The 21,385-nt window shown below is 34.7% G+C and overlaps 1 protein-coding gene across 3 annotated transcripts in view; it reads left to right on the forward strand.

Annotated features, from left to right (window-relative positions):
- The window catches only part of ATRNL1 (attractin like 1), a 431,935-nt gene that overhangs the window by 164,398 nt on the left and 246,152 nt on the right, over window positions 1-21,385 (forward strand). For all 3 annotated transcript variants that reach the window (XM_015633605.3, XM_033515621.1, XM_015633604.3), the window contains exons 22-24: window positions 15,623-15,717; window positions 16,361-16,439; window positions 17,621-17,778. In XM_015633605.3, the coding sequence (XP_015489091.1) occupies window positions 15,623-15,717; window positions 16,361-16,439; window positions 17,621-17,778 (332 nt within the window). The remainder of the gene's footprint in view (window positions 1-15,622; window positions 15,718-16,360; window positions 16,440-17,620; window positions 17,779-21,385) is intronic.

Genomic DNA, 21,385 nt, shown 5'->3' on the forward strand with positions numbered 1-21,385 from the left:
GATACTTTCTGCCATAAACTTCTCTTAGATAACCATATTTCTAAGATCAAAAACTTTCCAAAATGTCTGGCTTATGTACATTATTTTGAATTCCAGTACAACATATCAAACAAGAATTACAACTTATTCTAATACTGCTACATGCAGAAGCATAAAAGCTTACAACAAATCAGTCCTGTGAGTGTAAATCACATTGTTTGCCTGCATACAGTTAGAATTTTCATGAGCTGACCACTCAAGGTTTGCCCATTTGTCCACTGAGAAAATTCCTAGCTAAGACAATGAATTTGAAAAAAATGCACTTGGATTTACATACCTTAGTTTTTTATTCCCTTTTAGCCTTAAAAAAAATTATTTAGAAGCATTTTTGGATTATTGAATCCAAATTACTGACAGTGAAGAGAGGGAACACATAACTTTTCCATTTGCTCCTGCAGCCTGGTTGCTGTTTTAAAACAGGCAGTAAATAGTGAGTTACAGGGCAGCACACTTTGGGTGGGGAAACTTTCAGGCATTCCAGAAGATTTCCTCAGCAATGCACAGCCAGAATGTAGTCACAATGTCATAAAATTGCAATAAATGAAACATTTTAATTGATCTAGTGCTCATCTTTTGGCTGGACACACAGTTTTGTGGGCCTGTGAACACAGAAAAATCAGGTGAAGTTTGCCTTTTGCATTTTCTATATATCTATATCTATATCTATCTGCATTATAGATCCAGTGTAACACTGTAGAGTTTCCCCTGCTGCAGAGCAGACCTGCTTTTAGAGATTAGAACCTGACCTTTGAGAAGGATTAGAGAACCTAAAACCTAAGAGGTCACGAGGAATGGGTCATTTGCAAAGAGAATTAAACCAGGGAGGGCCCGAATGACTTGCAGCTTTTTGTGGAATTAAAACCTATTTGTTGATCATATGCCCCTGATCCAGATATTTGTTGGATTTATATCCTTTAAAAAAGATGAGGCCTTAATATGTGTATAAAAAAAGGTTGAAAGAATGAATGTACCTATTTTATTTTAAACCAAGTTTCCTTCCAGAGCTCTTCTTAATTTTTCTCTTACTTTAGTGTTTTATGACATTTAATTTGTGGATGGATTCACATAATGACTGAGCAGCCACTCTCAACTGTTCTTCTGGGATGAGACCTGCAAGGAAGGAAGGTGGTGGGCCCATCTGCAAAAGCCTGAAGGGTCAGGTGTACACATTCCACTGGCTCCTGAGTTTTATACTCAGCCTTCTGGACGTTACAGGGATGAAATAGAAAGCCAGAGTGCACATTGCAAAATTTAGTTTATATATAAAAAAACCTCAACATTATTACTAGAAGGAAAAAGGTAGTCAAAGAATTTTTTATTTTAATTTTTAAACATTTTTAATGGCTAAATTTTATTAGCTGCTCTTTTTGTACTTAAAGTAAACCACTGGAAAAAAATACGTGATCTACTAAACATTTTGCAATGAATTTTTTGGGATTGACCTGAATAATTGGTTTATGGCCTTACTCTACCATTCTGAACTCTGAGCCATAAAATCATTACAGCTTGTAAGACTATTGCTTCTTTCCTTGGTATAAACACAGACAGGATAGCAATAAGCAATTCCCTCAGTATGTCAGCAGCTCACAGAGATGAAGAATGATACTTTCATGTGCAAAATTGGTGAGAAGCTATGAAATGTACATCCAGTAAAAAACTCTCAATATCTGGTGTCTGTGCAGGGAGCTGGGGACAAAAAAAGCAAATTTTGCTTCTGGCTGAAGAGCCCTGTAAGGATTCTAGTCCAGTCCTGAAGCTGCATTAGCCCCACTACTGCTGACACAGCAGGATTTCAAAAAGGAAAAAGTAAAGTGCTAGTCCTTACCCTTTCTTTATACAACTTCTTATAGTAAATTTTTATTTTGATTTAAAACTTTTAAACCATATTATTATGCAGTGTATGCAGTGCCTGAAAAAAAACCAAACCCTCAAGCACTTATTTCTTTTATCTGCTTTATTTAACATTTGTCTTACTTTCTAAAAATTAAGAAGTCTAATTACTTTTTCATATCTGGTCTTTGGACTAAAGTCTTAGTTAGTCCTGACTGTTTTTTTTTTTTCTTTTCAGTAGTAGTAACTAGAAAGATGGTTTAATTATTAAATGTAGATGATTCATAACAACTTCCAATGAAGTTTTAGAAATAGCAGCTCAATATTGTCTCAGAGAAAAAGGGTAAGATAATACACTCTTATGTTGTCAAAATGCAGTTTAGGCTTATTGGATGTATTGACATGTTCTGATAGTTCCTCCTGCCTGTTTTTCTTATTGGAAAGTATTTTTTTTTTCTTTCTTTTCTGTGCTTATTCATAGTCAAAGTTCTAATATAAGCCAATGTTTTAGTAACATTTGTTACCAGTGTTATCAGGTTATACATATGTATAATGTATAATGTTACAATTTAATAGAAAGGATTAAAATTGTATTTTATTAAAGAGTATTAAAATTGTTTAAAGAACTCTCTTTAAATACTAAAAACATGCATTATGATGCATTCAAGGAGTCAGGATATGACCTTTTATCAATAAAACTGTAAAAAAGAATTGTCAAGTAAAATGTATACTAGAGGTAGCATAAAGCACTAGGTGGCAGACTTGTTATACTTAGAGAAAAATGAAACTCAAGAACACTCCAAGGAGAGTGTTTTAGAAGATAAATAGCAAGTAGCTCTATAAGTAAAACTGTTAGCAGGGATTTTCCAGATATTTAAAAATTATGTTGAAACTTAAAGGGCATAAACAATAAATTTTAGCTCTTGAAAACATGTTTGCTTTAGCTGAGTTGGGAGATGTATACCAGCAGCTACCAGCTTCACTACTGATTGGAACAATTCATGTTTCCTTTTGGGACAACATTAATTTAAACTAAATACATATTGTAATTGTAAAACTGTCATGCTTGACTTAAAATAATGAGTTCCGCCAATTATATCTAACACTGATTGACTTTGATACAGACTGAGAAACTCTATATTATTTATAAATACAGTAACAGTAATGACTGGCATTGTCTTTTGAATATATGGACTTACACAAAAAAAATTCTATTTAAAATGAAATCTTCTTAGTGTTTAAGGAGTCAAGTGGAACAGATTATAGTTTAAATCAGACAATTCTAGGATGGTTTGAGAAAAGATTAGCCTCAGCAAACCTACCAACTCAGAATTTATAAAGAGCAACAGACAAATACAGTTTTTGCCCTGAGCTAAAATAGCTGCACAAACCAACTGTCACCTTCCAGAGAATTAAAACAATAACCACACCAAGAATCTGAAGCTTCTAATAAAGTATTATGATCTCACCCCAGGCTCTGTGTACTCATTTGCCAAATGCTAGGTTGGCTTGCAGCTTTGTTGGGCAGGCTAAAGAAATGGATTTGCTGTCAATTATTTTCAGCTTTTACTTTGAGATGGAAAATTTTTCCATGTATGTATTTATTTCTCATTTTTGTAATGAATTTTTTTTTTTTTTAATATTGTGGTCTTTCCTTGCTTAACAAGTCATATCTTATATTTGAAATGAAGAGTATTTGCTTTCTCTGGTAGCTTTTACTTATATATTAATGAATTTACCAACTGGCATTCTCCTACTATTTAATACCTTTTGTCAAAGCAGACAAAGTCAATTTAGTGATCATTCATTTAGGTATGCTACCCTATGTCAAAGAAATAGGAGGAACTAACAGTGGCAAAACTAACTTTCCAACTGATGAAAAGAAGAAAAAACACACCTTATATTGCAGTGTGAATTAGAGGACCGTTCCACAGGTGCCATAATTGTTTTTTATATTATGTTTATAATACTTTTCTTGCAATGTAATATGTAGCATTACAGTAAAATAGCTATTAATATAAAATATGAGTATTTATAGAACTTAATGAGGCAAGACTGGGTGAAACCTCGTTCAGAAGACATCCTTTGCTTTGTGTAGGGGACTTCAGCCCATGCGTGAAGCAGAGTTTTAAATGAGAAGGAAACCAGTGCAAGTATCTACAAATACACAACATTTGATTTTGTTGATACATTGAGCTTGGGTTCATAGGGATGGATACTTTCTGAGTCCTTGTTCTGTGTATTCAGTGTGCTGTGTGTGTGTGTGTGAATTGTGAACACTTCCCAGGGGACAGGAGCTGTCACTCCTCAGACACCTGGAGCTCCCTGAGACTGGAGCTGTAAGAAAGAAATGCCATAGGAAAGGATCCCTCAGAGTTCCTTGGCTTTACCTCCTGACAGTGGGGAAAAGAGCTGTGCAACTTTTGCAGTTGCATTGCTTTCCCATGCTGACTTCCCAGGGAAAAGAGAATTCTTGATCAGTAGGACTTCAAGGGAAGATCTATTGTGAAATCTTGAACCAGTTGAAAAGGAAAAAAAACACACCCTGACTTCAATAAGTGGCTTACGATTTGTGGGAGATTTTGTGTTGGTTCCTTTGGGACTTCTTGGTCAAACCAGTGCATTATTCCATGTCAGCTGGGGTGTTTTTCTCTGGTGGCAAACATGAAGCACTGGAGGATAGCTGAGCCTCTCCCATTAATGCAAATGTCCTGTAGTGTGAGTTCCACTGTGCAGGCGTGGCTCCTGAACCACCTAATCCTGGCACACGTGTCTGCAAAGTCCAGAGAGTACTCAGGGAGGTTTGCAGCTTTACAATTAGTGCTATGAAGCCCTTACAGAATATTTGAGGGACTGTTGTAGGATCATTTAGTAAATTTGGAGTAATTTCTATCTCAAGAGGATGATAAAACCTTGGGTTATATAAACTTGAGGAAAATGTAAACTAGGTTAAATGTGCACATTGTCAAATTCAACTGACTCGATAACTCAGCTGCATTTTAGCATATTTCAAAGTAGCCTGTGAGTCTTTGATATTAATTTATGGCCCCTTTTTCTTAGCTTGAATTGTGAATATTATTTTAAAATATGTTCCAGAAATATAACTCATTGACAGGAAAGTGTAATTTGGAAGTCACTTGATATAAAGGGTGATGCTGACACAAAATGGAAAAGCAAACTGTGTGAGGTCAAAATGCAGCAGTGTATGCTACAAAATAGATACAATAGCAAATGAGACATTAAGGGAAAGTTGAAAAATGTATCTGTCAAAGAGTATGAAGATACACTGGTAAAGAGGCAATATATATGTATTTGATTTGTCTTTTTATGTTATGGGGAAATAAATGTACTTTACTGTGTTAGCCCCTTAAGGAAATGCCACGGCCATCAGAATAATTTTATAAAAATGACAAGCTATGCAAAATGTGGGAAGAAAAGTCTTAAAAGGGCAACAATATCGCTTTTTTTCCATCGATGATACGAGAATTTTTAGATTTCTACTTCTGTCGAGTAGAAATACGTACTGCTTCTGTACATTTTTTTGAAAATGTGGCCAGACAGATTTTAAAGTGTTAGAGCCTTTCCTGGTGCTGGGCAAATGAAAGAGAACATGGAGAGGTCATTGCTAGAATGAACAACAAAATCAATGGTGAAAAAAAAGATGGAAAAAAATGGAAACATTCTGAGGAAGGCAGTGTATGACCACGTCATGCGACTGTGTCACTTCATGTCTGTTGGCAAGGATTGCCTGCCACAGTCTCTGGTCTGGGAAGGTCAGCTTAGATGATATGAACAATCACTGCTTTTCAAATACCAAGAACAAACAGACTGTCAGTATTTGCTACAGTTTGCTGTTCCTTTTTACATGCTAATTCAATTCTCAGCGAATCTGTATCAAAAAGTTTGTGCTTGATATCTATCAATGAGTAATGGTATGTCTCAATTGGTCTGTATTAAGCTAATACTTTGGAAAAAACCAACCAAAGCAATAAAAGAAGAAATTTATTCTATTTCCACATTTTGCTTCGCAGTAATTTCTTTCCATGGCCAAATTAAAAAAAAAAAAAAAGAAAAAAAAAAGTTATGAATAATGAAAGCACAGCTGTATTTAGTTCCTGGTTTATAGAAAAAAAATAACACTAGAAAAATATAATATTTCTTTTAATGTCTGGCAGCTGTTTTAGGTGGAAATTGAGTTTTCCAAGTCACTTTCAGAAAGGAATCAGTGAGCCCTGCCATGGTGGCCAATGTTTCCTCTCTGAGGCAAAGAATAAATCTCCTCTGAAGGATGGGTGGCTGCACTGGGGTTGAAGAAAACAGCCTTTGGGGCTCCATTTTTCCTTCCTCCCATATTTCAATTTGCTTATTTTAACCAAACTGATTATTATTTTATGTACCTGACTGCCAGTCCTACAAATCAAATTTGTAGCAAGTGGGGGAATATTTATTTTTTCTGGAGTTTTTGACTCTGTGTTTTATTCCATACTAGGGTTGAGGTATTTCCTCCTCTCTGTTTTAAAGGCTGTGTAAAATGGATTAGGCAGTAATACAGATATGTAATTTCAGTTTTGAGTATTTTAAATTTTAATATTCTATCAATATTTTTTGCTGAATTGGCATTCACTTTTTAGCATATGAGCAATGTTATTATTGAGTGAGAATGTTAGTATCAAAATCAAGAGATTTTACTCTAAAAATACCTAATGGTGTTTGAAAGGAAAAAGTGCTTGTGTTCTTCTTTTCAAAGTTGTAGTGCAACAGTTTTTCTGCTGCATGAAGATGTAGCATATTATATTTATTACAGTGCAAGCACTTGTTGTACTTTGTGAGTTTAAAACAGAGGACACTGCTCAGTGAGGTATATGACGTAATTTCTGCCAGTTTTCCTGTATGAAGTGAAATTTCCCTGGTCTGGATTCATTAGCTATGAGAGATTTTAGTTCTCAGAACGAACAATTTAACATGGTTTGAGAAACAGGATAGAAGACAGCAAAGTGGAAACATCTCAACTTCAAGTTACATTGTACAGTTTGTACAAGTCATGGGGAGACGAGCAACATGGGGTGTGTTCTGATGTTTGGTTTGTGTGGATTTAGGGTTTCTTAAGCAGAGTTCAACTAAATAATGAGAAAAGGGAAGGAAGAGATTTTTGAAAATGCTGGGATATTGCAACACCTATTTATCTGTGTATATTTATAGACAATTTGTAAAGTGCTTGTTCTGTCTCCTCGGAAGGCCTGAGTAATAAGAGGTTGCCTCTTTAATTGTTAAGATTTGTGTTTGGTTATTTGAGAAACAGGATAAAAGCTCTGCTGATAAAGATGTAGAAGTTATTGTCTGATTAACTTTTGACTGTTCCCAGTTTATAGCAAAGCTTGAACATGTCCATGTATAAAAGCATAAACAATTTAAAAAATTCTTATGTACTTCTACCATGCCCATATTTTTGGCATTGATCCACGTATAAATAGAAGCTTTTCAAAAAATTATTTCTGAAAGGAAATGTAGTAGATTTTTTAGGGATTATACAATAAACTGAAAGTTACAAGGGGAAGATTTAAAAATAACATGAAAATCTGACTGCTTTGATTTACTACTTTCCTAGACAAGAAACATCCCTCTCTGGCAATAATACATGAAGTCAAACAATAATTTAACATTGTTGTTTCTTAGAAGTGCCACTTCTGTTGTCAGAACAAGCAGATCAGAGATCTCTTCAGTCTGGAGAGACTATGTAACGAAAGCAATAAATTAGAATCAGGTTAGTGAGTATTGATGCTGGTATATTAAAAAACACTGCATGTTAGAGTTGTAATATTAATATGAGTGTTACAAAGGTGGTGATGAATTTAGATCACTATAAAAAAAATCATGGAGAGAGAAATTTTAATTTCTTCCATGGTAATTTTAATGATTTTTTTTTATTGGCTTTTTATTTGTATTTTTTCCTACTCTTTCCCACTCTTCTAACACTTTTTGAATACTTCAAGAGTTAAGGGATTACAAAGACTGTCCAGTGTGACAAAACAAAATTACATTTATTGAGCACTCCTGTCAAGTCAATATGTAATGTCAAGTACTAGCACACTTTTGACAAGACTGTGCTCTGAGTTCTGAAATGTTCCATCATTGGAGACACCCAGGCCTTTTCCTACAACTGGTGTTTAGATACCTGCTGATTGGTGCACTCACTTTTCTTTGTTGCTGCTTCTTTTGCTAATATTTTGCTCCTAATTCCCTAGCCATTGCTTTCTGCACTTTGTGCTCTTGAGCAGAGCTGGGAAAGGGTCTGCAGCTGTTCACAGTAAACCCATCAGTTGTTACAGCGTTTTCACTAAAGAGTGTAATGAAATATCTAGGAAAAATAATGAAACTTGGCTGTGGTCTGGGGTTTAAAAACTTTAGGAGCATCATCTTGAGATTGCATGCTTAAAAGGCCCCAGGTAACTTTATTGGTACCTCAGTTTTTACATCTCAGCCACAAGTCCAGCCTTGTTTACCATGACATTGTCATACCTACACTCTTACTTCTGTGCCAGTTATGCCGAGATACATCTCCCCTAACCACCCTTGTAAAACCTGTGTTCACTTAATTAACCTTCTAGGTCTTTCTGTTTTCAGTAAAGAAATCAAGACTTACCCTTCTGAACACGGTGCATTTCTGTCATCCACAGAAAATTTTACTCAATTCAGAGTGGGCTGAGACAATTAGCAAAATTTAGCTGAATAAAATTCTAATACAGGTCAGATTTTTCTGGCCCTCCCTTAGGATCAAAACTGACAACTTTTCAGACCTTTCCAAATAGCAGCTGAGAATTTCATAAGATAAAAGATTTCTATTTAAAATAAAACTTAGTTATCCAATTTGCTGATTATGACACTAATCCCTCTGTCTTTTTGTGGGCTTTGTAGCCCAGTACATTTCTCTGAAGTGCAGTAAAAGAAGCAATGTCTTGCTATTGCTGTATGTTTTTAAAGACTTTGAACTTATGTGAAATTCATTTTTGCATGATCTTTCTTGAAATGGAAAAAGGCATATAAATAGTAAGTGCAGGGGTATTTTGAAGCTCATTGCGCTCTGATCACATATAATAAAATGCAAGTTTTTAGTAAAGACTTCACAGTAAATGACTTTTTGTTTTATCACAATGGACAAGTAATGTCAGACACCAACATATTCAATATAACAATGACAATGAGGCAGTGGATTGCTGCTAGATACAGATGACAGAGGAATGAATCAGGCAGCTGCTCTGAAAGTTCAAAATAATTATCCTGACTGAAAATAGGTCTGGTGGTAACCCCCAACTTTGATGTAATACAAGGAGAATTTCATTTGGTCACAAATGAATATGATTTATAGCATTTGAAAATGGTATTTGGTTTCAAAAGCAGCATTTGTACTGATAGAGAGGAATATGAATAGTTCTGTTCTCAACAAAGTCTTGCTGGAAATAGAGACCAATCCCTAGAACGAGGAGGAGAGAGACTAACTGCCTGTGCAATGAAGAGGTGAGAGTATGCATTTTAGAATCAGCATGAATAGACAGATCCTTAAATAGAAAAGTGTGGGAAGACTGTGACAAGTCTGAAGTTGCAGTCATGATGAAGGTTCTTACGACTTTAAGTGATTTCAAGAAATAAAATTAGAACAGCACTAGATTTTTGAGGGGTTTATTCACAAAACAGAAGTTATTAGTTATCAGGAAAAAAAAGTGAAAAATACCCACTTTAGTCAGTGATTGAGTAAAGATCATGTGATTGTCACCTAATATTTAGAAAATGGGATAATTAGGTTGTAGCTGAGAATGAGACTATGTTGTAGGTGGGTGGGTCTAGTTTCATGCTCTCTTTGTAAATCTGGCTGATACACATTGCAGCGCTTTTGGCTTTTGCTAAACTTAAACTTTTGGAGCTAAGATGAATGGACATTTCTCAGAAATTCTGTGTATGTATAAAATTGGTTTGCCATTTTGTTCAGCTTTAAAAATGTGTGTTAAGAAACTGCATGAGAGGAGCCATGGGAGAATGGCCATTGACCAAATTTAGAAAAGCCATGAATGTGTCCAGTTACAAATTTTCTTGCTTCCATTTTGGGAGCCCAGGTTCATTCTTTCCTCTTGCTGACAGATGCAGTGAACTGGGATGCTCTCTTGGAATGATTTGTTAAAAGATAGCTCAGAAGTAAAGTGGTTCTCTAGAATTTAATCCAGCCTGATTCTTAAATTGCTTAATAAACCCCCTTTATTGAAATATGCTGCATAGGCAGTGGGTGCAGGAGGGTGGAAGAATGAAGGTTACTGTCACAATAGTTTTTTATTTGCTTCTTTATTAGAGAGTGATTGCACAGTTTTTAATAATATTGCTATATACCAGCTCCCAAGGAACTTTCACTCCACAATGCGCTGAATGAATTTGTAGGGAACGAATCAGTGATAGTGTAATGGAAAGCTGAATGTGTATCCTCTCCTGTTTCATTGTAAAAATGGAAAGAATTACAATGAATGATGGAAGGAGCTGCCAAACAGCAATATTCATATGTATTGTTATATAATTCAAAGTATTATGAAAAATCAAAGTCCAGGCATTTCAAATTGGCTGCTCATTTTTAATAGATGGTTTTGTCCTTGGTCTCTTTGTTTCATTTCCTGTCCTATAAAATGGCACTCATAATGCCTTCTCATCTTCAGTAATGTTGTAACAAATTCATTAACTTTTGTGAAGAACTTAGAAAGTTATAGTGATGAATACTATAGAAAGCCACATTAGAAATTAATTCCATCTTCAGAAAAGGGCTTGTGTAGCATGTAGTAAATGAGGCATGGGCCCAACACCGAGTACTGAACATGGAACAAAGTGTTGAATAGCTGCCCATTAAGGGAGCACTCACCCAAAAATAATTTACAGGCACCCTTGATTTGTAGTGATTCATTTTACAATCTTAATACTCCCCTGTAACATACCTTTTCATATATAAATTTATCACTAATTTATACTAAACATATTTAATCTAATTACCTTTTTTAAAGTAATTACCGTTGTAATTATATATTCTCACAGAGTTGTAGAGGTGCTCTAGAAATACTGAAGAACTTCTGCCTGGCCTTTGTTCTTCTGGGAATATATTGTCATTTTAATAATCAGAGTTTTCTTCCAATACCCAAGTTTGAGTATGGGAATTAGTCTGTTCCTTTATGGATATGAGTACAAAACTTTCATATTAAGCCATATTATCTTTATCAGAAGTCATTGACCTTTATTAATGAAACTGAGAGGTTTCTTGAAAATTAACAGCAATACTAGTGTTAAAGGATTGCTTTGAAATTTATTTTCTTCATTTCATTAAACATCTTTCTTCAGCTAATTATTGTTATGTTCTCACACATGCTCATTACTGGCATTTTGAATTGATTTTAATGACTCCTTTTGACTGTAAAAGCAGTCAAGGGTTTTGAAAAAATCAAAATAGAGATGTGAAAAAACTCAATAACCATAAGTCGTTGTAATATTTGACCATTGACGATGTCAGGATTGTATTGTGGTCCTATCTCCCAGCACTTTTTTTTTCCCAGTTTAATCAATGTTTTCTAAGATAAAGTGAAACAAAATTCCTGGAACCAGATATTAAAGTGTTCTGGGCTGACTCCTGGCTCAAAAATAGCCAGCTTCTGGATTCCAAATACTGTGTTGTGTGTTGGGGAATTAAGATCTGAGCTGTGGGCTCTGGGTTTGTGGGGAGGTTTCTGTGTCCTCACAAACTTTTCCCATGGAAATTTATATATTAAAGTTCAGGGAGTTTATAGATTATAGTGTAGAATCTAGTTCTTTAAATTCTGTCTGTCTGCTGCTGCTTGAGTCACCTGCTTGAGTGAATTTGTTGTGTCTCTGTCTTAATAAACAGAAACAGGAAAACTAAGTCTCATTTGTTATGTAGAGTAAAATTACTTATGGTGGCTTCATAGAGGTTTAAGTAGTAACAAACCCACATGGAGTAGAATCTTAGACTTCTCCAAATTCCTGATTGTAAATATACACAACAGTATATATCAACAGGATATATATTTCAAGTAGCTATTTCTACATTCAGTTATTATTTATAAATTATAATAATAATAATATAATAAAATATTATATACTTTGGCTACTTATACATTTAGCTGTTCAGAACAGGTTGTAGTGTTAGAACTGACTTTCAGTTTAAATTTCAGCCTGCTTTTGAGGCTAAACTCTCTAGTTTGAATGACACTGTGAACTGGGAAATATGGTGTGATATTCTGTGTAACTGCTTAGTTTATGTGCACTTACGATACATTGGCATATATTATGTTCAGGAGGATGTTTGGCAGTAGGAAGGAAAGCTGTTCTGCCTGCTTCAGTCTGCAGAAGGTGGAGCTTTCTGGATGAGAGGGAGGTGATATTTTCCCTGCGAGCTGCTGAATACATGTGGGGGAAGAGTCTCCTAAGTTACAGAATGAAAGAGATTGAGGGAGTGAGGAAGGATAGTGAGACAGCAGCAGGGTGCAATGGTAGAGTCTTCTTTACAATCCCTTTTAATTTCTACTCTGAGTTTCTTCTTAAATTACTTCTACTGATTTATATTCTAATAAAATCTAGCTTTAGAGACTTTCAGAGATTTGGAATCTTCACCTTAAGAATAGGTCCAGACAAATCCTCCTTGAAGTTTTGTGAACCTTTATCTAACCTATGAAATTTCTTCAGCAAACTTCTGCAGTCCTCAGAAAGATGGGGAGGAATGTTTGCTCAGCCCTTTGACTTGCACCTGAGTTCATTTGTGCTTTTGAATCACATAACTGCACTTAGGCACTGCTGTCTGCTTCATTCAAGTCACACACACCTTAGGTACCTTCCCTGAATTAGAATTGTCTCTGAAGAGATAAGTGTTTGTGCTTTACAGCACCCAGGCCATGGCCAAGGTAGAGATTTAATGATTTGTCCTGTGGCAGGTCTCTGTGGAATTAAAGACCGTAATTTGTGTTTGTTAGTGCTGCTTCTGAACAGTTTAGAGAAGATCTTCACTTCTCAGTTTGTAGGGCTGTCTTGTGTAATTTAGAGATCCTTTGGCAACTCTGAAGACTCCCAAGGCGAGTTCTTGTGTTGGCTCTCAGAGCTGCTCTTGAGGCTGTGTTGTTCCAGGCTTTTGAGTGCTGCAGAGGAGATAATGTGTGGGATTTCCTACTGAACTTTGCTGCTGTTAATGAAGTATTGAATTAATCAACAATTAAATAATAGAGTAATTAATAACAACAAAAAAATGGGATATCTCTGTTAGAAAAGGCTCTACATATAACAAACTCCTGCTGTTTTTCACAATTTACTGTCAACTGTATTGTATGTAAGAATGCAATAAGAAAAAGTGGAATTAATTTTCTGATTTGTTACAGATGGTAAATTTATGAAGAACTGTGTAGTTTAATTTCTTTTATAAGTGTAGACTTTTCCTGCATTCCTTGAAAAATCAGTTCATACTTTGTTGGCTTTTAACAAGTAAATTATAAATTTAAAAAAGCGAGAACAAACAACTAAACAACAGAACCACTACCACCAAACCCCAGTGGGGAGAAAAAAAGAAGTCTTATTGTTTTAAAAGTAAATTACTTTGATTTATTTTAAACTCGTATGCAGAAGAGCTGTTCATTCATGACTGGGAGACAAGAGTCCTATGTCCATTCCCAGTGTTATTTTATGATGGGATATTATCTATATATGACTGCTTTTTGGCTGATACTCTGTATCTCTGGCAGGACACAGTCTGGGTTTAGAAGACTGTGACATACATAAGTGGTAATTCTCCATATCTTATGAACAAATCAATGATATCTGGACAATGACAGCTTGTCAATGCTGCTTCTTGTGTGTTGTATCCTTGCTGTAGGCAGAGCTGCTGTAGGAGTGCTCTCTGTGGTGCTGGTCTGTCACACCTTCACAATAAATCTGTTTGCAAAGATTAGTACTGAAGCAGTCATCTGTATTTTGAGGAGCTCCAAGTTGACCAGATCAGAAGAGGACCTATCTATACATTATTCCTAACATTTTTCCTGTCAACTCATGATTATTAAAGGGTTTATTAATCCATTTAATAGGGGTCAGTCTTGACTTGCCATCTTTTCCTGTCCTGTTACCTTTAAATATGTTCTGGTACCATGGCCATCTTGTTGTTAAGCATGGAGATATGGCACGATAGAGTCAATGAGATTTATTAATTGAATTTGCAAAACTATAGAAGTGTAGAGTAGTATTAATAAATAAATGGGGCATTTTAATTTCATATTTAGTCATATTTTGCCTTCATAAACATGCAGGAACCTGGTCAAAATTCATTAGCTAAGACATGTAGATCAGCATATTCTTATTTGAATAACTGAACTGTGGTAGCTAATAATAAAGTGAACTTCTCACCTTTAAATGTCATGGTAATTCCTTTCATGTAACTCCTTTGTGGCTTCCTTCACAGTCAGGATGTTCTGTGGTTCTATGAACCTTTATTGTCTATTTTTCCTTCTACACTCACTATAAAAAAAAAAAAAGAAAATCCAAAAAAGGCCTGAACAAAACCAAAGCAAAACAATTTTCTTTAACTATCAAGACAATATATTTTTTCTCTTTCTGTGTCAGCCTTCCCATTGGATACAACAGTATGTGTTTTCAGATGATGTGTTGCTGCAGAAAAGGTGATTGTCAGCAGTAAGCAAACTATTGAATCCAACAAAAAGCTGACACAGCTTTTCTTCTGCTTTGACTTAATCTTTGACTCTCTTTGTATTTCCTGATTTTGTTTTTATGATCACATATTTTTTATTTGTAACACAGTTTGTGTGGTTTTGTAATTAGAAGAATGTCAGCAGGCCAAGGATCAAAATAATACTCTACAATTATTCCCTAAGTTGTAGCCCAGAGATGTTGCCGTATTTTACCTTGGATAAAATAATTATCAGAATCATGTACTCTTATAAGTCATCTCCTTATTTCCTTTGAGAGGGGGAAAAATAGAAGCTTTTGATCCCTGTAGAACTGTAATGGTAGAAGATTTAGAAGATTTGTTCTGTTGGATCTGAAGATATCTGCCCATGTACCAGAGCATTCAAGATGCATCCACCACACCCACCTCTGGTTCACAACTGTGTTGCACAAGGATGATTTATCTCCTATCACAATTTACATCTCTGAAGGATCTGCTGATTCTTAACTCTCTGCACTGGACATTGCTGGTCACATAATTTCTCTTCAAAGTTCCATTGTGCCATGTAGTTATTAACAATCTTATTTACTACAATAAATAAGCGTTCATACTGTATAATTTTTGTGTAGATGCAACTTTTTCCAGATTTTTTTAAACCTAGTAATTGAATAATTATTTTAGAGTGAAATTAGGAAACTGGTAATGCTCTAACAACACTTAATACTATTAAGTATTTTGGAATAATTATTTCACAAAGAATGGCTATTTCAAGTTATGTCTAATCACTGCTCTGACTCCATGATAGAATTAGTTTCTTAATTTAGTTATTTTTGCTTAATTTTATTTTTTTGGTTAAGTAAATTAAATTTTTAATCGTTTTAAGACTTTATAGTGCAAACACTTCAACACTGAAATGTGTGTGAATAATTCTGACTTGTGGATTTCTCCCTGACTTTTAAAATCAATATGAATGGTAAACCTTTAGGTACTTGCATAATATAGAACTTATATGTATACACTTTGTTTCATTATTTTAAATTCTTGTTTTGCCTACAGACAGCCTTTTGATTGATTATCAGTTTACCTTCAGCTTATTACAAGAGGACGATCGTCATCACACTGCCATAAACTTTATAGCAAATCCAGAACAGGTAAGAAAATGATAATAATTTTAGTTAAGTTTTAGAGACTCAGAATTAAGATTTCCATTGTGTTTGGCATTGATTAAAGGTTTTCAACGTGTCTATAAGCTTTTAGAGATAGTTTGTGTTTTTTTGAGAGCTGCAAAATTAGTCCAGTGCCTTCATTGAGAAGCCTTTCTAAATGGTAGATTACTTCAACTTAATCTATACTCTGAAAAATTATCAGTTTGTTTATTTTATTGTTGTTCCCATGAATAACAAGTTTTAGTATCTTGCTGAGATGAATTGAAGGGGTGTACCCTTCTGCTGAGAAAACATTTTTAGGTGAGGAAAGTAATTCTTGGCTTGTGATCAGAATGTAGGCATTTGCAATATATTTTTTTCTTTAATTTTATGAAGACAATTATTTTGCTATACTTAAGACAATCTACAAGCATAACTGGTGTAGTTATATGTTAAATTTTACCCTGTTCTTACCAAAGCAAAAGAGAGAATTGCCTTTGGCAGTGAATCATTACCATTTCTATTTATGTTTAAAATGAAAACCAGAAGATGATTAAAAGGCTGCATTCAGTTCTGTGCAATGGAGTTACATGCAATACATTCTGATATGTTTTGTTAACTTTCTTTTTTCTTTTTTTTTTTTCCCTAGTCTAATAAAAATTTGGATATATCAATTAATGCATCAAACAACTTTAACCTCAATATTACGTGGTCTGTTGGCTCTACAGGTGAGAGTGAATTTTGGTATGATGAGTTTTTCCCCAAACGATTTCATGATCCTTTGAGCTGTTTTAACCTGATTGTCTCTTTGTTGCTAATTTTGATAATAAAACTTTGCCAAATGTGTTCTTTTGCCATTATCATTATGCTGTTATTAATTATATTATTTAATCCTCAGATGATAATTTGCAATCTGAATAAAGCTTCATTAATATGTTGACTTTCTCTCCTATTCAATTAAAATTACTTTGGTAGGAAAAGCTTGTAGCGTATTTAAGTTTTTAAAATGACAGTGTTATGAAATGCTGTGATTTTAATTAAGATAAATTGCTTCCTTAACTACTGCAGAGACTGAGATTTTATTTCTTTGTTTCAGTGTTCAAGCTAAAAATTTAATTATTAACCTTTACGTTGATATCAAACAATAAAGTTCTTCTGTGTATGCTGATAAAAGGAGCTGCTTATCTATTTTTTCCTCCAACTTTGAACCCCATTACTTTTCTTTGTTTTAATTTAGACAGTTTTTTTGAATTGGTTCTATTGACTTTCTGAAAACACATCCAAGGAGAGGCATGATGCTTAAAATCAAATAATTTTTAAAAAAATCTTTTTAAAGAAGGTTCAGAGTTTGTCTTAAACTCGTTAATTTCTTCAGCAATGCATTTCTGAAGTACTTTACCATAGCTAATAAACTCTGTTTATTCCTTTATTTTAACTTAGCTCAGTCACTTATTTGCAAAAACTAATAAATGTTTATTACTAGTTACATTACTAACGCTTTCATGAACAATTAAAATTTGACAGCAGAAATGTAAGATGTAGACAAATTCCCTTTCAGGTTATATTGACCTGTTTATTGAAATGAAACATAAATTATGGAGAAAAAGCATATTATGTGTTAAGCTGACCATAATAACTATCTTGTAAAATTCATGTTACTTCTGTCACATTTCCAATTTTTATACAGTTTTTTGGCACCAAAGTAATAATTTCTGTGAATTCTCTGTATGTATATTAAATGTACTTAATGTGCCACGTAAACTATAATAAGGGGTTGTTTTAGAGGGAAGACACCAAAAGCAATTAAGGATTTATGTTTCTTATGCAAATTTACTTTGGCATCTCTAATGATGATTAATATTTTTCTCAAATATGTATATTTACACCTGATCTTTTAAATTTTATTTAGCTGGAACAATATCTGGAGAAGAGATTCCTGTTGTTTCCAAGGTTAATATTAAGGAATATAGAGACAGCTTCTCCTGTGAAAAATTTAACTTTCGAAGCAACCCAAACATCACTTTCTATGTCTATGTCAGCAATTTTTCCTGGCCAATCAAAATACAGGTTAGTGACTGCTTTGTGCTTTTAGAGATGTTTTTATTTCAGCTTTACTTTAAATTTAATGATTCCTCTCATACAGGAAGTATATACAAACTGAGTTATTTGCATGCTGTGTTTTCTGTGTATAATAATTCTATTATGATGGCAATCATAGTATGATTTTAAGGCTGGGCTGGACAGGGCTTTGGTCAGCATGGCCTAGTGGGAGATGCTGCTGCCCATGGCAGGGGAGTTGAAATGAGGTGATCTTTAAGGTCCCTTCCAGCCCAAACCATTCCATGATTGTGTGTTTTTAGTAGTGAGTCACACTTTAGGCTGTCAGTTTTAAAATCAGAATATATATTGTTGAACTACGTGTTTAATTGTAATATAACTTCAGCATTTAGATGTAAACACAGAACATGGTACACAAATCTGTGGGCACCTGGCTATTTGAATGTAATCCTTTGATAATGATTAGCTTTTGAAGCCCTTGATTTTTTTAAATGTTGAGTGACTGTATCAGATTGCAATACCACAGACTTCAGTTTAGACTAAGTATAGTTTATTAGAATTTATGTTCTTCTTTGACTTCATTGGAATCAATTTCATTTGGTATTTTCTGGAGCACTGAGATACTGTGCAGTAGCACACTCAAAAAATCAATGCAGTCATGATTCCTCCCTGGCCTGTGAAGTTCCAGCAATATTTATTCTGATGATTACTGTGGCTGCATTTGTGAACACAGCGTCCCCTGCATCAATGAAGGAGATTCTTAAGTGGATGAATGGCTTTTGACTATAACTCCCTTACAGAATTAAGTCTTAAAAATTAAATTGCTAAAATGATAATAAAATTTCATAATTCCTGATGATTTACTTCAGAAACAAGTGCAAGCTGAAAATATTTTGCAGTTAACCATACAAACACCCTACAAAATCTCCATTTTAGTGGGAAAAAGCTTCCACATTTTTGTAAAATACAGAACCTAAATTTATATCTCTGTATATAAAAATATATGTAAATATATATAGGAATATAAATAAAAATTTAAATACAAAAGTGTGTTACAAAATATATGTATACATAAAGTGTCCTGGATTAAAGCATTTGTTTTCTGAGTAAACTGTCAGAGAAATGTTTTTGTTGTGTTATGCAAAGCTAGAGTTGTCTTCATAATACCTGATCAGTAACTGTAAATATGTGTTTATGGTGTTGAAGGATGAATTTATGCAGCTTGCTAACATTCTTGAATGTACTGATTTATTAAAAAACCCAAACAAACCCTGAAAACTAGCTGCTTGCTTTTACTCTTCGTATTAGGGGTGTTTTTTACACTCTCTCCCACTTCGTAAGGATTGAACAACTTCATCTGCCAAACAGGCTTAAACAAATCCATGGAGTAATTTCAGGTGTAAATGCATTACCCTCTCTCACCTCTATGGCTGCAAGGTGGCTGTATTGCCATTGTAAGACAAACATTATTAAGGTGATGCATTCCTGAGACGTGCAGCTCTGTGGCACATGATGGCAGATCTCAGCTCCTTCTTGTGCTGTTTCCACAGCAGCTTAACACCCTGGTGAAGGGAATCCCTTCATCATTTAGGGAGGATCATTGCTTACATCCTTCCTCTTTTTCTTTTGTTTTTTGTTTTTTAAATCAGAATTTCCATTGTCTGCTATGCTTACAAGACTGGGATTTTTTGTATTTCTTTCTGAGGTATATTGACATGTATCAGTCTAGACAGTTCTGCCTCAGAGGAGGTGGTGCTTGACTATTGCATAGTCTTATTCTATCTAGAAATTAAGTTACTCAACTTTATGCACCAAGAAAGGAAAGCTAAGGTCCTATTGGGTAAACCCTTTTAGGATTTTAATTTTCCCTTCTTTATTTTCCATCCTAAATGAAAAGGTTTTTATTTAACTCTCAGACTTTTCTATGCTGTAATTTCTTTTCAAGAAAATACCTGAAGTTAACATTGCCCCTATAGGTTTCTTGTTTTTGGTGCTCTAGCATTAGATAACATCTTCAAATTAAAAATGGAATAGGGAGCTTTTCAGAGAAAACAAATTTTGTTTTATATGCTAACTTTATAATTCTGCATGTAGTGTTCTGCATATACTTTTAAAAGTATATGAAACCTTCTAATACTTAGGTTTAAGAGCAGGAAATCATGGTTCATTCCAATCCAGAGGCTGAAGTTTCCAAGGCCAGTACTAAATCAGGTCTAATAGTTACAATCTTCATCTTGATCGCAACATACCAGATTTCACCTTCAGAACAGGCAAAAGTGGTTGATATTTGTCTATTTGAACTGCAGTCCTTTTCACTGAAATAGCCACACTGCATTAGCCATACCACGCTGGGAAAAACCTGGTATTTTGTGTTAACTCACTGCTGAAGGCCGTATTTAATCCTGCTAGACCTAAGGAAATTATTATGGCTTCCCTGAGAGGTATTCTGTTCATTTAATAAGTGAGGTAACAACAAGAAGTTTGACACATGCCTTTTATACAATGCTTTTGTAGAAGACTAAGTACTCCAGCACACTGAGCATTTTTCAAGTACAGTCTGAGTACCAGTCCTCCTGTATTTCCATTATTCATCACAACTTGTCGAGAATGCATTATATAAAACATGAGTTCCTAAGGAGGCAGAACTAGTGACCTTACCTCCTTTTAAACTGGTATTTGAAGCTGTGTTATTGATGTTATTACCAATGGTGTTATTGGTATGCATTTCAGCCCTCTGCTCTTGTGCCTCCTGATATGCTGGAGCTGAGATTTCTGGGATTTTTCATTGGGAGGATTTGGGTATTGAAGTTACTGCTCTTTTCTTTTTCTATAGGTAAAGAAGCAGCCCTCCTCATTATACAAGACATTTAGGTTCACTTTCTGTTAAGGTCATCTATATTCTCTCTGGTTTTGCATTAATTTATCTCCAAGATTTTCCTGACTATAAGGAAAAACCGTCCATCCCAGCAGGTGATTGTTTATTGGGATCAATGGCTCACAGCTGCTTCCTTGGGTAGTTTTATTATTCATGTTACCTATTCAGCAGGCTTGGATTTTTTTTTCTAAAATGTTAATAAATTAGCCAGTGTTAATAAAGCCACCCTGGTGGCTCTACAACAAAATATCTTCTTAATAAATATGATTTCTTTGCCTTGAAAAAGGGATATGTCATGACTGGTCTCAATAAAAAGAGTTCTTTAAGGTGTACTGGTCTGTGATAGGCAGTGACCCATTTTATTGTTGTCACTGGTGATCCTAATCACCTCAGAATACAAATTCTTCAGCACTGGATAGCAGTGAATTACTTGCCAAGACTAGAAACTATATAGGAAATTCTCAGTTTCTTTCAGCTGTACTGCTGCTGTCTTTATTGAAATGTACTGCAGGTTCCCATCAGCCAACACCCTTCTGCCCATGGGCACACAGCCTGGTGATCTCTGCAGCCCCTGGGGGAAAATGCTGCATTTTAATTTCCTCATGCTAAAGGCATCCTATTTAGCTGTAAAATCTCTTCTTCCTTGAGGCAAGAGTCAGAAATGTGACATAGCTGCATAGGGGTCATTAGAAAGGTGGTGTTGTGGGACATCTTCAGCTTAGAGCTGTTTCCACAATAGAT

This window comes from Parus major, chromosome 6, assembly GCF_001522545.3.
Source record: "Parus major isolate Abel chromosome 6, Parus_major1.1, whole genome shotgun sequence".
Lineage (NCBI taxonomy): Eukaryota > Metazoa > Chordata > Aves > Passeriformes > Paridae > Parus > Parus major.